This window comes from Lontra canadensis, unplaced genomic scaffold, assembly GCF_010015895.1.
Source record: "Lontra canadensis isolate GAN:19392208 unplaced genomic scaffold, GSC_riverotter_1.0 scaffold76, whole genome shotgun sequence".
Taxonomy (NCBI): Eukaryota; Metazoa; Chordata; class Mammalia; order Carnivora; family Mustelidae; genus Lontra; species Lontra canadensis.
In genome coordinates this window covers 9,539,833-9,553,679 of record NW_022631070.1, presented here as the reverse complement: position 1 = coordinate 9,553,679, position 13,847 = coordinate 9,539,833, and the positions used below count along the sequence as shown (strand labels likewise).

Here is a 13,847-nt window from a genome sequence, read left to right as displayed (position 1 = left end):
TTTAAGTGTACAGAAGAGAGTAGAAAGGGGACGACCTGAGGCCCAGGTCCCGGAGTCCTGCCCGTGAGCCCTGATGGCGCAGCATCTTCCCAGTGCTGGAGTTCGTCGTCTTCGCAGGGTGTCGTGAGGTTTGTGAGACCTGTAGGAACTGGGATCTTGTCTGCGTTTAGACAGTACTTCTGTGTTAATGTTGTTACATACTAAGTTTGGAAGTGCATGTCTTACCTTCTTGAAATACACTTCTTTATTCCCAGTGCGTAGGGAGATCGAGACTCTTAATGAACGCTTAGCCGGTGATGGACAAGCAGTCGATGGGGCGGAACTGAGTAAGGGCCAGCTCAAGACGAAAGGTAAGGGTGCGCTCACGAAGCTTGTCCCACAGAGTATATCCGAGTGGTATTTCCATGTCGGTCACGATATTCTTGAGTGACTTTGTGTGTGCGAGTGTACCTGTGTAATGGGTCCTCAGTGGCAACGACAAATACTGTGGCATAACCTCCGAAGACCACATTAGCTTTCTTTTTTCAAATTCTTCAATATTCAAGGTGCTACCTAATAAAATAGAAGAAATTATAAAACTATAGAGGAGGGAGACATTTCAAAGCATGTGGGTCAAACTGAGTCTTAAGATAGAAAGTGATATTTTCAAAATTAAACAAATGAGTTTATTTAGCTGTTCTTAAAAAAAAAAAAAAAAAAGGATTGTCCTACACGTTCCGTGTAGGGGAAGTGTGGACATTAACAAGGGACTCAGACTGATGGGCGATGTGCAGTGGGCGGGACTCGGGCCCTGCGGTCAGCATGGGTGTGGAGGAGGGGAGGGGGCGCCAGGAGGCCGGGCTTCCTGTTGTGGCCGTGGCCTGGCCCTGACGCCAGCATGGATGGACCCTTGGGGGTGGGGTGGTCACTGTCTTCCTGTGTGGAACCACAGATGGTGTTTGCTGTCCCTAGTCTGTCCCTGCTCTGACACTCTGGGGCCCTGTGCTTGTACGACGTCCCTGACTGTTGCTTCTCTGCGTCTGCAGCCAGCCACAGCACCAGCCAGTTGTCGCAGAAGCTGAAGACCACGTACAAGGCCTCCACTAGCAAGGTACGCCGGGCGCTGGCCCTCTGGCCGCTCCTGTGGTATTTGAGGTGTGCAGACGTGTACCTGAAGCTACATATTTTCGTCAGGAATGTGTAACAGACAAGGAGGAACTTCTGCTGTTTAGAGAAATTGGATTTTGCAGGGAATATCATAAGTGTGTTAAGTGGCCACGGCCTCTGGGCACCTGGACTCTGCTCTGCCCAGGTCCTTCCTGAGAGTCAAATGTTGCGTGTAAGTAAATAGATTGTCTTTTTCAGGAAGGAGACATTTTGTGTCGTTCTGTGGCTTGATGCAGAGGCTCTAAATTTGGAGACCGGGACAGTGGGAAGCAGTGAATATTTTCATGAGTCCCGTTGCCCCGTTAGCCTCGCCTTCTCTCTCATTTTCTAAGAATCATCCAGAAGTGAAGGTCTGTCTGCAGGGCATGTAGGGACAGGTGGGGTGGTTTGCTTTTCTTAAAGTTACCTTGTTCGGACCGTCTTAAAGTGGCAAAGATTGAATCATGTGGAAATAAGTTTATCTGGGAGGGAGGACTGCTGTCAGGGGATATTGTGAAGTAATTTTGTGTGCATCTTTATTTTGGGAGCATTCTGGACATACAAAAGATAAATTAATCACGTAACCGTAATAACTGGACATTCTTCCTGCTAAACCTGAGGGAAAAGCTGAAGTTTGTGGTGTGCTGTGGTCGCATGAAGAGTTCTTGTTAACTTCCTGTGTTTCCAGTTTGTTCCGTTGAGCTTAAGTCACTGAGCGCGCCCTCCACAGGAGACTCACCGCAGTTAACGGACCCGATGCAGTCTTGTGGCTGCTTCTGCTTATTTGAAAATTTTTAGTACTTCTTCATTGTAAAAAATAGGAATATTGATTACATTTTCTTCTGTTTCCTTTGATAACTCTAGAGTTTAAGTGGTGAATCAAAAAATTTTTTGTCATGTATTATTTAGCTTATACTTAGTAGTTTTTCAGTTTTTAAATAAATTAACGTTAAACTGTTTTTCAAAATGTGTTGTAAGATTATGTTCTTCCTCATCTAACTGCTTGTTGTATTATCTCGACTTAACGTTGTTTATTCCAGTGGGACAGCTTATGTACACAACACGCTGTCTTAGGATTCGGAAACCTTCAGAGCATTTCTGAAGTAGAAGATGAAAGGAGTGTATAAAGTTGTCCCTTGCTAGCGATAGTGAGAAACGAGATTTGGGCCAGGGGAAGGCTATGTATTATTATAATATTCTGCTTAAAGAAAAACGTATTTAAATGTATTTAAAGCCCCCATCACTTTAGATCCTACAAATCCATACCTGTGTCCTATTAAGAAACATGTAATTGATGATCTTTATCGAGTGCATTAAAGAATAATACTGAAAGATGTCATCCGAAAACTGAAGAAAGACCAAGATAGCAACGTGTGTTCTGGTCCGTGCTGCGCGTGTGTTCTCGTGGGGGCGCGGCGCGTGTGTGCGGCGAGGAGGTGGCGAGCCGGAAGCAGCATCGCTCGCCTCCTCGCTCAGCGCTGCCGGCCGGCAGTGCGCTCGGTGCCCCCACGTGCGCTCAGCGGACCAGAAGAGAGCTTCCCTTCCTGGGTGCCTGAGGATGGATGGCGCGTGTCTGTCTCGGGGCGGGGCGGGGGGTGCCCGTCCAAGGCAGTCACTGTGAGAAGCTTGTGTTTTTATAAAGGTTAACTCTCTCATCGTGAACAACCCCTTTCCGGTTTTGTTGAAGTACTTTAGATTGTATCTTAATTAAAACGGTAATTAGGATGACAGGTGTAAGCATCACTTCAATCTGCTTCTCTCTCAGGAATGTTCACTGCATGACCCGGTCTTTTGTGGGGCCTCTTCCCTGTCATGACAGGGTTAGGATTTTTAAGAACAAAGAACCGATAGGTGTTCAGAGCGCGGTGGGCATTTGGAAGCAGCACATGGGATGACTTGTCACGGTGTTCATGGGCTGCATTTGTCCGTGTCCGAAATCGACCAGAAGGAGTCGGGGTCCGTGTGTCTTGAGCAGGGACCTTCGGTTCTTCCGTGCTTGAGTCTGGTGAGGAGCGGGGCTCCGGGAGCGCTCGTCTCTGGACAGTAACGTCTGGGTGAGAGACGGCAGGAGGCTCCCCACGTACCGTGGCCCAGGCTGTGCACGTTCTCCAACTGCGTTCCGTCCTGCGGGTTCCATTGCTGGACATCCGATTGGCACCTCACGCCAGCCAGAGCACTTTTCCTTGGCGTGGAGGGACGGCTTCGCTAGTTGGGGTGGGATAGCCGCTTGCAGAAGGGTGAAAGAAGACGATGGGCTTGCATTTGAGCAAATCGTCTTGTAAAATTCAAACCCAGTTCGATGTATTTCTGCCGAAAGAGTCCATGTTTGTTAAACACATTGTTGTAGTCGTTCCTGGCGTCCGAGGACGGTTTCAGTGTTCACCCCTAAATCGATGTACCAGTGGCTCGTGTTGTAATGTCTTTGTTCTAAGAATGAACTTAGATTGATTTTCAGGGCTTCGCTAAATCAGTGTTCAAAAAAGCTGTTTAATCCCGTTCTCTTTTTCACTTGATTTTTTGGTTTCGTTATTCTGATTAATCTTCATTATTCTGGTTTGCTTAAAAGCTGAAAAGCCATTTTATCCAGGAATAGTTTATAAACCAAACTCTGAAGAGCTGTATTTAGTTAGTCTCTTTCTCAGCCCTTGGTGTTTCCCTGGTACGAGGAGGTGGGATCTGTCAGCTGTGTGTATCGTGCGGGCCCGTGCCTCGCCCTCATGGGCACTCCTGTGTTTCCATGGTCTGTCCTGTAGACCATGAGCCGCCCGGGGCCTGCTGGCGCGCTGTGTGTGTCTCTTGTGTGGCGCGGGCACTGCGCACGCGCTCGGTCAGCAGTGCTGGGCAGACGGCGTCTGGGGGCAGTGTCGTCCTTGGACTCCTCCCCACCTGGGCTCTTGCCTCCTGATAATACGTGGTTGGTGTAAATTACTAGAAATGGGGAAAAAAATGAAGGTTTCCCCCAAAATAAAAGTGGTTTTAAGGATGCAGGTATACTCTCTTGTCTTTCATGTCCTGATAGTTCTTTTTTGTTTTTTGTTTTTCAAAGAATTTGGAAATTTGGCTGATGGGTTGGATTTGTGGAAGAGACTTGCAGTGCATAAACAGACCCTTCTCTCCCTTCTGCGGGAGGACGCAACATGCTTTGTGGGAGTGTGGGGTCCTTCCGAGGCCTTAGGCCGGCCTTCATTCTACCGTGTGACCCCAGCTGGAAGGATGCTGCCGTTTGTGCTTACATCGTGTTCCCTTAGTGCTTTAAACACCCTGTTCCGGGACTTATGCCATTCAAGGCCTCTTTCTCTGTTGTACCTTTTTTAAACTTAAAATCATTCAGTCACTAAGTTGTCTATAATACTCCTTTCCATCATGGTTTTAGATTGTTTCCAGCTTCAAGACCACCACGTCGAGGGCCGTGTGCCAGCTCGTGAAGGAATACATTGGCCACAGGGATGGCATCTGGGACGTCAGCGTGGCAAGGACACAGCCTGTGGTGCTGGGCACCGCGTCTGCTGGTGAGTCTGCAGTGAGTCCCTCTACTTGCTGGGTGTGGCGGCCGGAGCAGACCAGGGACCCGCCATTGTTGGTGGCCGAGTTGGCCCTGGCAGTGGACAGGAGGCCAAGCCGTCGCTGACACGGAAGCACTAGGCCCCTCCGTGCCCTGTTGGGCCTTGCTGCTGGGACGTGAGTCTGCTGGCCGGGTGAGCGGACGCTGGCTCTGGGATCCGCAGCCGCGCCAGGAGTCGCTGTTCACAGCAGTGTAAGGCAGCATGTCTTTTACACAGACTAGGTATTTTTTAATTGGCTTTTGTGTTACTCACAGTTGAGTGCACATCTGCTTCAATTGTGAGGTACAGGGGGCTCGTTCTAGGATTCAGGCAGAAGCTGGACCGCTGGCAGCCCAGTTTGTCTGTGGGGGGCGGGCATCTGAGAGCCCTTTTATCTCATTAAAGGAAGAATATTTTTTGAAAGCTGTCCAAGGTGCATAACCTGATACCCTTTGAGATAAAAATTGCTGAAGTTAAAAATGGTGCTCACTTGTTGAAAATGACTACCGGCTTGTGAGAAGTTCCTTACTAGGTTCTGCTTTTTAAAGTAGAAGTAGAAGATGTTGCAGTAGTTAGACCCATGAAGAAAGTTCTCTTTCTTGTTTAAAATTATGTTCCCACGTGAGCACCCCAGCATGTTCTGGAAATTACAATGAAAAAGGAAGAAAGGGTCCTTTTCTGGTCCCAAAAATCTTGTTTGGATCACTGGCACTTCTTTTCCAGATTTCTGTGGTATGTAAGAGGGAAGGTCCAAAGGAATATTTATATCTCAGATACTTGTAACTGGATTTGGATTTGCATTTCAGTGCCCGTGATGCCCTCGAAAATTTTGATTCAACAGAACAGTGGACCTTTTACCTGAGGACTCCGGCGAGATGCCATCCCTGTCACAGCCCCCTGGGGTCCAAGTCCCTGGGTTTCCGTTTGCCACTTCCCTGACCTCGGACAGGTCACCAGCTTCTGTCTTCTTGGAAATGTTTTCTTTCATCAGTTGAACTACAGACCAGGATGGAGTTGCAGGAGATACTAGTGATGGCATAATCTCTCACTTTTATTGAAAAGACCGTAAAAGTGGAGCTGGGTCGGTTACTCTGGTGTTTTTGGATTTTGCAGATCACACGGCTCTGCTGTGGAGCATAGAGACAGGGAGGTGCCTCGTCAAGTACTCGGGCCACGTGGGGTCAGGTGAGCAGCACGGGGGGGGCGGTGTCTCCTGAGGGGCGCTGCGCTGACCTGCCTGCGGGCCGTGTGCGCTTGTGGGCGGTTGGGGCCTCGTTGGGGGACAGCGTGCGTGTGGGAGTCGTCTGCGTCTTTGTTACCGTTGCCTAGACAGCCGCGTGTCCGCGGATCTGGAGCTGACGTGCGTGCCTTGGTCAGAGACCGTGTGTGCCTTTCAGAGGTTCCCTTTCAGGGAGCTGCTTCCTGTGCTTTGTGTGCAGTAGGGCCCGGGAGGGCTGCCGTCCGTCCCTGGGCTTCTGCTTGCGGTGATGGCCCGGCGACCTCAGCAGCTCCACCCTGCCCCTGAGCTGCACCCGCTCTACCGGCTCCTGTTTTGTTTTTTTTTTTTAAGATTTTATTTATTTGACAGACGGAAATCACAAGCAGGCAGAGAGGCAGGCGGTGGGCGGGGGGAGCAGGCGCCCTGCTGAGCAGAGTCCAATGTGGGGCTCGATCCCAGGACCCTGAGATCATGACCTGAGCCGAAGGCAGAGGTTCAACCCACTGAGCCACCCAGGCGCCCCTGCTGTTCTGACCGCATCTTGCCCACCTCCCTCTGGGTGCCCTTCGGGGTTCCTTCTTCCTGGCCTGGCCCCTCCCCCCCATCAGGCCGCCTCCCGTCTCCCTGTCCTCTCACCAGCCGCTGCCACTGCCCTCCCCTCATGGACACGTGCCGATGGCACCTGCCTTCCATGCCCGTGGCCAGGTGCGCTCCAGCTGCAGACTTGGGTCAAGCCCTGCTGGCCAGTGGGGGCCTTTTTGTGGTCCTGGCTGGGCTGTGACCCACAGTCTTAACCTCTCTCGGGGTCTCCTTCCCTCGGGTGTCCCCACTGCCTCGTCCTGCCCCTCCGCACGTGAGTGTCTTCCCCGCAGCCTGCATCTTCTGTCTCCACAGGGCAGTGCCCGGGCCGCGCAGACGTTCTCAAGTGAGCGTGTGCTGTAGCCTTTGTTCCTTGGTCAGACACCTGCACGCTGCCTAGAAATGGAGTAGGTGCTAGGCGGCCTGTATAAGATAGGAACCCCTTCTTACTCCTTTTCACTTCTCCCACAGCTTTACGTGTTCTGCTTTTTTCTTCCTTTTTTCTCGATAGCTTGTCGTATTATTTGAGTTGTTGAGTTTTAGACAAGGGGCTCTTGCTGAGGCAGTGAGGACCCACTCCCTTGCCACGTAACGTGACTGTGCACTCTTGTCCTCAGCACGCAGCTGTGGCGCAGTTCTTACTCAGATCTAAGTGTGGCGACACGGCTGCCCACATACATGCCCTCCTTGCAGTTGCCATGAGCTCTTCCCATGTTTACCTGTCGTTTAGAGTCAATAGTGAACGCATCTTCTAGCATTTTCCAGTTCCTCAGAAATGTAGAATTCCAGGGGCTTAGCTGACGGAATCATCCTGAAAGCACTTGCTGAAGTTGGCTAAAACTTCTGTGTGTTCGGTGTACGCTGTGTGTCTCCCATGTGTGGGTGTGAGGGCCGGCTGCCCTGCGTGCCCTGACTCAGGTCAGCTCTGTGTTGGGGCGCCTGGGAGCTGCTGTTGTCATTCTCCCCGGGAGAGCTCGGTGGCAGGCAGCGAGGTCCCAGCAGCCAGGCTCAGCCTCTGCACGCGCCAGCTGCTGTCGCGCTGCCACGCTTTTGGGACGAGGGGAGGGCTGCCCTTCCCTCTACTCTGGTGTCCCATCCCATAAAGGAGCACCACCGGGGAGACCTTGGGTGGATTCCCATACCCGGAGAAGGAAACTGTCCACATTGCTCTGACCCTCCCCGAGCTGGCATGGCCTTATCTTCTCTGTTTCTGGGGCTTCCTGGAACGGGACAGGGGGGAGGGTGGCCTTGGGCCCAATGGGCCCTCAGCCATGTCCCTACTATGTTCTGTTTCTGTCTGTTGTCATGTTTTTCTTATCATCCCGATTTATTTTTAACTCTAGGTGGCGTCCTTATCTATAAAAACTGGTAGATTGTTCATAACGTTCTTCTGTGTGTATTACACTTTGGCAGTGTGATAGTTGATAACACAGTTGTGTTTTCATTTTTCTCTAGTCTCCTATGCATTTATTCATACCTTAATTAAATGGGAGGATCTAATATTGAACCTTTATAGTTCTTTTAATTTTTGAAGTTACTTTGTAATAAATATTTAGGTGTGATAAATATTGATATGTTTTTATTTTAAACCTTTTGTAATATTTTTATTTTGCAGTAAATTCTATAAAGTTTCATCCATCAGAGCAGTTGGCTCTTACTGGTATGTTGATTTTTTTTTCTTTATTGAGCAAAGTTATTGATAATCTTGAAATAGCTGTGGTCATCCTTTTCTCGTCTGTGCCTCGTACCAAAGTCAGATGGTCACTGGTAGCCATTTTATGTAATACTTGAGGAATGGGGAAGGAAAAACACATCTGGTAGACCTTTTTCACCCATAATGGACTGTCGGTTAGATGAGCTTGACTGTCCCGTGAGATTGCAGGTGACCCACCGTGAGGTCGCCGTACAGAGCACATGGTGGTCGCCAGCCTTCTCTCTCACACAGGCGTTTCTCAGCAGACTGACCTTGCTTCTCTCCGGCCCTGTCATCGCTGCTGAGCTCCTCAGCCGGCGTGCACCTGAAACCGACGGGAAAGTAGTAGCCCCGGTCATGGCTCTCTGCACGGCCAGTGTTTTCAGGCCTTTCTGGGTAGCACTCCTTGGCCCTGGGGGTGTGGGTTTGCCATACTTTTCTGTTGGACTGAGGAGTCTTCCTATAAAATTGTCCGGCACCTGTAGACTTCTGCGATTTTGGGGGACCCTGACAGTAATCTTGAAGGATAGATGTTTAGCAAGTGGAGGTCAGTGAGCTTTTTTTTTTTGGTAAAGGACCAGATGTCTATGCTCTCACGGTCTGTGGCTGTGGGCAGTAAGCCTTTTTCTCACAGTGGGCTGCTGCTTGACTTTGGCCCATGGGCCAGATTTCGCTAACCCTGGGATAGAGGACGAAAGTGAGCAGGATGCGTTGGGAAAGTCCGTTCGACAGCGCTCTGTGAACCGACGGGCTCCCACAGCAGCCCGCTGATGCCTGAGTAAACAACGGGGAGGACTTGCCACCTTCGGCAGTGGTTTGGTGTGTGACTGTGAAGAGGGCGGGTGGGGGAGACCAGTGATGAGCAGAGGTGGGGTGCGCAGGAGACGAAGACATTCTCTGAAGGGCTGACGGAAGCTGAAGCAGAGCACGTAGTGCACTGGAGAGGGGCGCGCGGGGCGACGCTAGGAGGGCTCGAGGCTCTGGCCGTGAGCTTGTTTGATCCGGTGAGAAATGTGCTACTGTCCACACACGGCCACTTTGGGGGACCTTCTGCAGCCACAGAGAGAAGTGGGATTCAGGAAGGCGCTCTGTGAGGGCGAGTGCAGGTGCCCACCTGGCACGTCTGTGGGCCTGAGTGCGCCCTTCACCGTTCTCTCTCTGGTCCCCAGTCCGAGCGGCACCTCGCCCGCTTGGCTGGTGACAGTGAGGGTTGAGCACTCACAGGGGCCCGGCCGGCTGTGAGCCTGTCAGTGCGGAGTGGAGGGGAGCACACTTTCACATGGGACTTGCTTTTCTGAAGGGCCTCGGAACTGCCAGGGTCGAGAGTTGAAGTGTAGTTGGGTTCCAGTTGACTTAGGTTGGGTAAATGGAGAATAAAATCTGTTTGTACATTTTGCCTGAACCTTCACAGCTTTTTACCCTAAAATGAAAGCCGTATTTCAATTACTGTCTTAATTTGATACCTTTAGTCTCTTGGCAGTGGTATCACGTAGTCTCCGAAGTAGCTTTGGGATCGCTGATTGACAGCCTAGCAGAAAGCACGTTTCACACCTGCTGTGCACTGTGGGTAATTGTCCTCTAATTTCTGTCTTCAGCCTCTGGAGACCAGACTGCCCACATCTGGAGTTACGCTGTCCAGCTGCCGACACCCCAGCCCGTTGCCGACACTACTGTAAGCAGCACCTTTACTTACCCTGAAAGCAGGACATGGGGTATGTCAGTAGGGTTCTGGACATGTGCGAAGTTTAGGATAAATTTATAATGTCTTACAAACTGGATGTGTGTGGTCCTTCCCCTTTTCCCCCCCTCCCGTAGTTTGAAGCCCTCATCCCCCAGCGTGGCTGTATTTGGAGATGGGCCTCTACAGAAGTAATAAGGTCCTGAGGCCGGGCTCTGATCCCAGAGGATTGGTGTCCTTACAGACACCACCGAGCTCTGTGTGTTTCCTCTCCCTGCACGTGCCCAGGAGAGGCCGTGGGGGGTGGCGTGACGAGCTGGGAAGTCCTGGCCCGAAACCGGATTGGCCGCTCTTTGGGCGTGGCCGCCCCGTCTCTGTGTTTTGCTCTGCAGGCGGGACAGACTGAGACAGGGTCGAACATGACGTGCCCGCCTTTATGTGTGTGTTGTACTCGCTGCCCTTTCCCTGGCCATAAATGTTTAAGATTTGTAGGGTTACATCCTGTTTCTAAATACGTCATGTATCTTGGACAACTCGCTTGTCTTTCGTGTAAGGTGAACAGTGCGTGTCATCATCCCGTGCGTGGGGTTTTAACGCAGGTAACGAGAGGTGGCAGGGAGAGGAAGGATGAGTGGGTTTAAACCATGAAGCCTTCGATGACCTTTGTCCAGTCGGGTGCAGCCGTTCCCCTCAGCCCAGCACCCTGTGTGTGTCGTCCCGCGGAGACCACCTCCCTAGTTTCCTCTGCAGGGCAGGGCTCTGCCGTCCGGTCTTCACGCGTCGTTAGCCTGTCCCGGGGGCGCGCACGCGGGTGGAGTTGCGTTGGGCCACCGAGCGCAGCAGAGCTGTAGCTGTCGGGGGGATGGCGGGCACCCTGCGCTTGGGGCGCTTCCACCATTGAACACTCCTTTCTAGTCTTATTTTGTTTTTTAAATATTCCTTTACTGATTTGAGAGAGCGTGCACGTGTGTGCACGGGAGCGGGGAAGGGCTGAGGGAGAGGGAGAAGCAGACTCCCTGCCGAGTGTGGAGGCTGATGTGGGATTCAGTCCCAGGACTCTGGGATCATGACTTGAGCCAAAGGCAGATGCTTATCCCACTGAGCCCCCCCACTGCCAGGTGCCCCATATGTTTTCTCTTTTTAATTTGGACTGGCGAGTTTCGCTTGGCATCCACCACATTGATAGAGAGATATTGGGGTGGTGTAGTGGAAGCGGTTTTAGATGACCTTTTAATCACTGTGTGGCACTGGTTGTGTGATGCTGATTTAACCTGGTGAGTGGCTTAATTTTCCTCTTCGGGAGTGAAAATTGAGGCACGTTATGTAAGTGGCTTCCAGGAGCCGTTCCTGCCCAGAAGCCCTGATTTAGTGAGTGAGTCAGGGATCTCTTGGTTCTGGAGCTGCTGGTGCTCAGGAGATGATTTTGTGTGCTGTGACAGTGCCGGACATCCTGTCCCAAGGCTGCTGGCCGTGAAAGCGGCTCAGTGAGTTACACGTCATCCCCAAGACATCGGCAGAAATCACATAGTTCTCAGCTTCCATCCCTGCCTCTGGCCACGTTAGTGTTAAAGATCTTACGATTACTCATGAATAGGGTTTAGCACATTTGCATTTTAAAATCTCTTAGTTCTTTGTGTAGTTTGGGAAAATGACTTCTGTCGAGGTTCTGACCATGATTTTTCCAGCATGGATCTTGCTGGCTAGAGCTTTCTGAAGCGGGACCTCTAGGCCACTCTTCTGAGATCTGCAGTCTCTTCCCTGGACTTGTGCTGAGGACATCCCTGTGTTCACGCTTACTGGTCGCTTTTCCTTCCAGATACTCGGGGAATAGCCCAGTGGGTGCACCGCTGCAGGTCTGGGTAACTGCACCAAACCGTCAGGACATTTGGGGTTGTCTTTGACGCGTCTCTTCTTCCCTCCCTGTCTTCCTCTTCCGTGGTTTCCCTGAACCTGTGACATCCTACTGCTTCTGTTTCTCACACGGGTCTTGGATGCACTCCCTCCGTCTGCAGGCTACCCCTTCCGTAACACCGGCCCGAAGATCTCTCTGGAGCCGGGGCCCTACCCAGGACCCCTCTTCTGCACCTGCGCGAGGCGCCGCCCAGGCCACCCCTGCCTGCTGGGGGCAGGGAGGGTCGGAAAGCTCCTCCAGAGTGGCCGCGGGAGCTCAGAAGCCTCGTGGCCCAGGAGCTGGTGTTGCCTGATGGGAAGCCCCGAGTCGGGGCGTCCCCATGCAGGGTTTGTAGTGACCGTGTTGCTCCTCCTGTCTTGGTGCGGTTGCCAGTCCGGGTCCTTTCACCTTCAGCAGGTTACACTCCTGGGACCTGTCTGCACGCTGAGGGCCGGGTGCTCTGAGCCCCCATCGGTCTTCATCTCTGGTCCCCATCCTGTCTCAGGCCTGGCTGCTCCCGTTGTCTTCTCTCTGCGCGATGTCAGGAGCAATCTGTCGGGACTGGCCCTTGTCACCTGGATGAGTCCTTTGCCAGTCCCTGGCCTTGGTTTGTGACTCTGCCTGGCTCCAGCCCTGACTGGATGCTCTTGCTGGGCCTGCCTCTGCGGGTCCGCTCCGCCCTTCTCCTGGGTGCTCTCGGCTTACCCCCGTGCTCTCCGCGCCGTAGCTCCTGCTGCGCTCCCCACCCGCCTGCTTCGGCGGCCTCCCCTTTTGCTTCCTAGCCTGTGGTGCGCTTTGAAATCGGTAACTCTGCGTGATGACATACGTCTGACTTTCCTGCGAGACTGTGGGTCCCTGTCTCCCTGGAGAAATCCCACCTGTGGCTCCGCAAGGCTTTTCTCGGTCGCTGCTCCTGACCTGTGAGTGCCTTGAGCGGGGCACCCCCAGCCCGCTGCCCGAGTTGGCCATGGCCACACTCCTCCAGGATTTCCACCTCCCTGCCGGCCTCTCATCTAGATCCTTCCGGGCAGTACTCAGACGTGGTGCAGAGGCGTCCGCCCTTAGCCCTGGTTTTCCTGCACACACCTTGCACACTACCTGTTCTCGGCACATTCCTGTGGGCTCAGCGGGGTGTCCCTGCTGCTCGTTGGCGTCCCCTCCACGCTGCCCAACGCAATCAGTCCTTGGACTCCTTACTCATGTCTGACAGTGTGACCCTCTGTCAACCTCTGTGTTTCTCTCACTTGCTTTCTCTTGAGTCTTACTGGCTGGGTCACCTCTGACCCCACATGACCCGTGCGAACGTCTGTAACTCACCTCTCGCGCCTCTGCCGCCATGACCTTGTTGTTTGTGGAGACCCCTGTCTGCTCCCTCTTACGGCTTTTGCACCTGCTGTCCCCTCGTCTGGGGATGCTGTTCCCTCGATGTTGGTGTACCTTGCTCCCTTGCTTTTTTCATGTCCCAACTCAGATTTCACTTTAGCAGTCCTCTGATAATTTCGTGTAAAGTAGCAGCCTTTATGCCTGTCTGTCCCATCTTCTGTTTTGTTTTCCTTGTTAATGCTTATTCCTGCCTGAACTTGTGTGTGTGTGTTTGTGACCTCTGTCCCTATTATGTGTGCATGACATATCCTTACACTGTGTGTACATACACGTGACCTATGTTCCTGTATGATGTGTACATGTGATGTGTATCTCTGTACTGTGTGTGTGTACATGGGACATAGTTACCTATGCTCTGTGTCTTTCCTGTGACGTACATGAGCACACTAGTGTGTGTGATTACATGGTATCTACTGCTATACTAGTGTGTGTGTACGCGCACGTGCATGCCCGTGTGTGTGGTCGGTCTTCCTCGCTAGTGTGTAAGCTCTGTGATAGGAGGACATTGCCGGTCTCTGTGGCTCCGGTGCTCTCCGCACCCAGCGTGTCCGTTGTTCTGGATGTCCGTGTCAGACAGTGGTCCTCTCTGTCCTCTGCTGGGAGCCCGGCGTGTGGCCTGGCAGTGTGTACGTGCCGGATAAATACTTAATGAGTAAATCTTTTCTTAAAGAGCTCAAGCCTTTCATACTTTCATTAGCTTTTGACAAAAGAACTCACTGACGTTGTAGGAAAATAAA

At 52.1% G+C, this 13,847-nt stretch overlaps 1 protein-coding gene across 5 annotated transcripts in view; it reads left to right on the top strand.

Annotated features, from left to right (window-relative positions):
• The window catches only part of WDR37 (WD repeat domain 37), a 47,517-nt gene that overhangs the window by 15,930 nt on the left and 17,740 nt on the right, over nucleotides 1–13,847 (top strand). For all 5 annotated transcript variants that reach the window (XM_032881684.1, XM_032881681.1, XM_032881683.1 and 2 more), the window contains exons 4-9: nucleotides 255–350; nucleotides 1,026–1,090; nucleotides 4,499–4,634; nucleotides 5,781–5,852; nucleotides 8,081–8,125; nucleotides 9,754–9,830. In XM_032881684.1, the coding sequence (XP_032737575.1) occupies nucleotides 255–350; nucleotides 1,026–1,090; nucleotides 4,499–4,634; nucleotides 5,781–5,852; nucleotides 8,081–8,125; nucleotides 9,754–9,830 (491 nt within the window). The remainder of the gene's footprint in view (nucleotides 1–254; nucleotides 351–1,025; nucleotides 1,091–4,498; nucleotides 4,635–5,780; nucleotides 5,853–8,080; nucleotides 8,126–9,753; nucleotides 9,831–13,847) is intronic.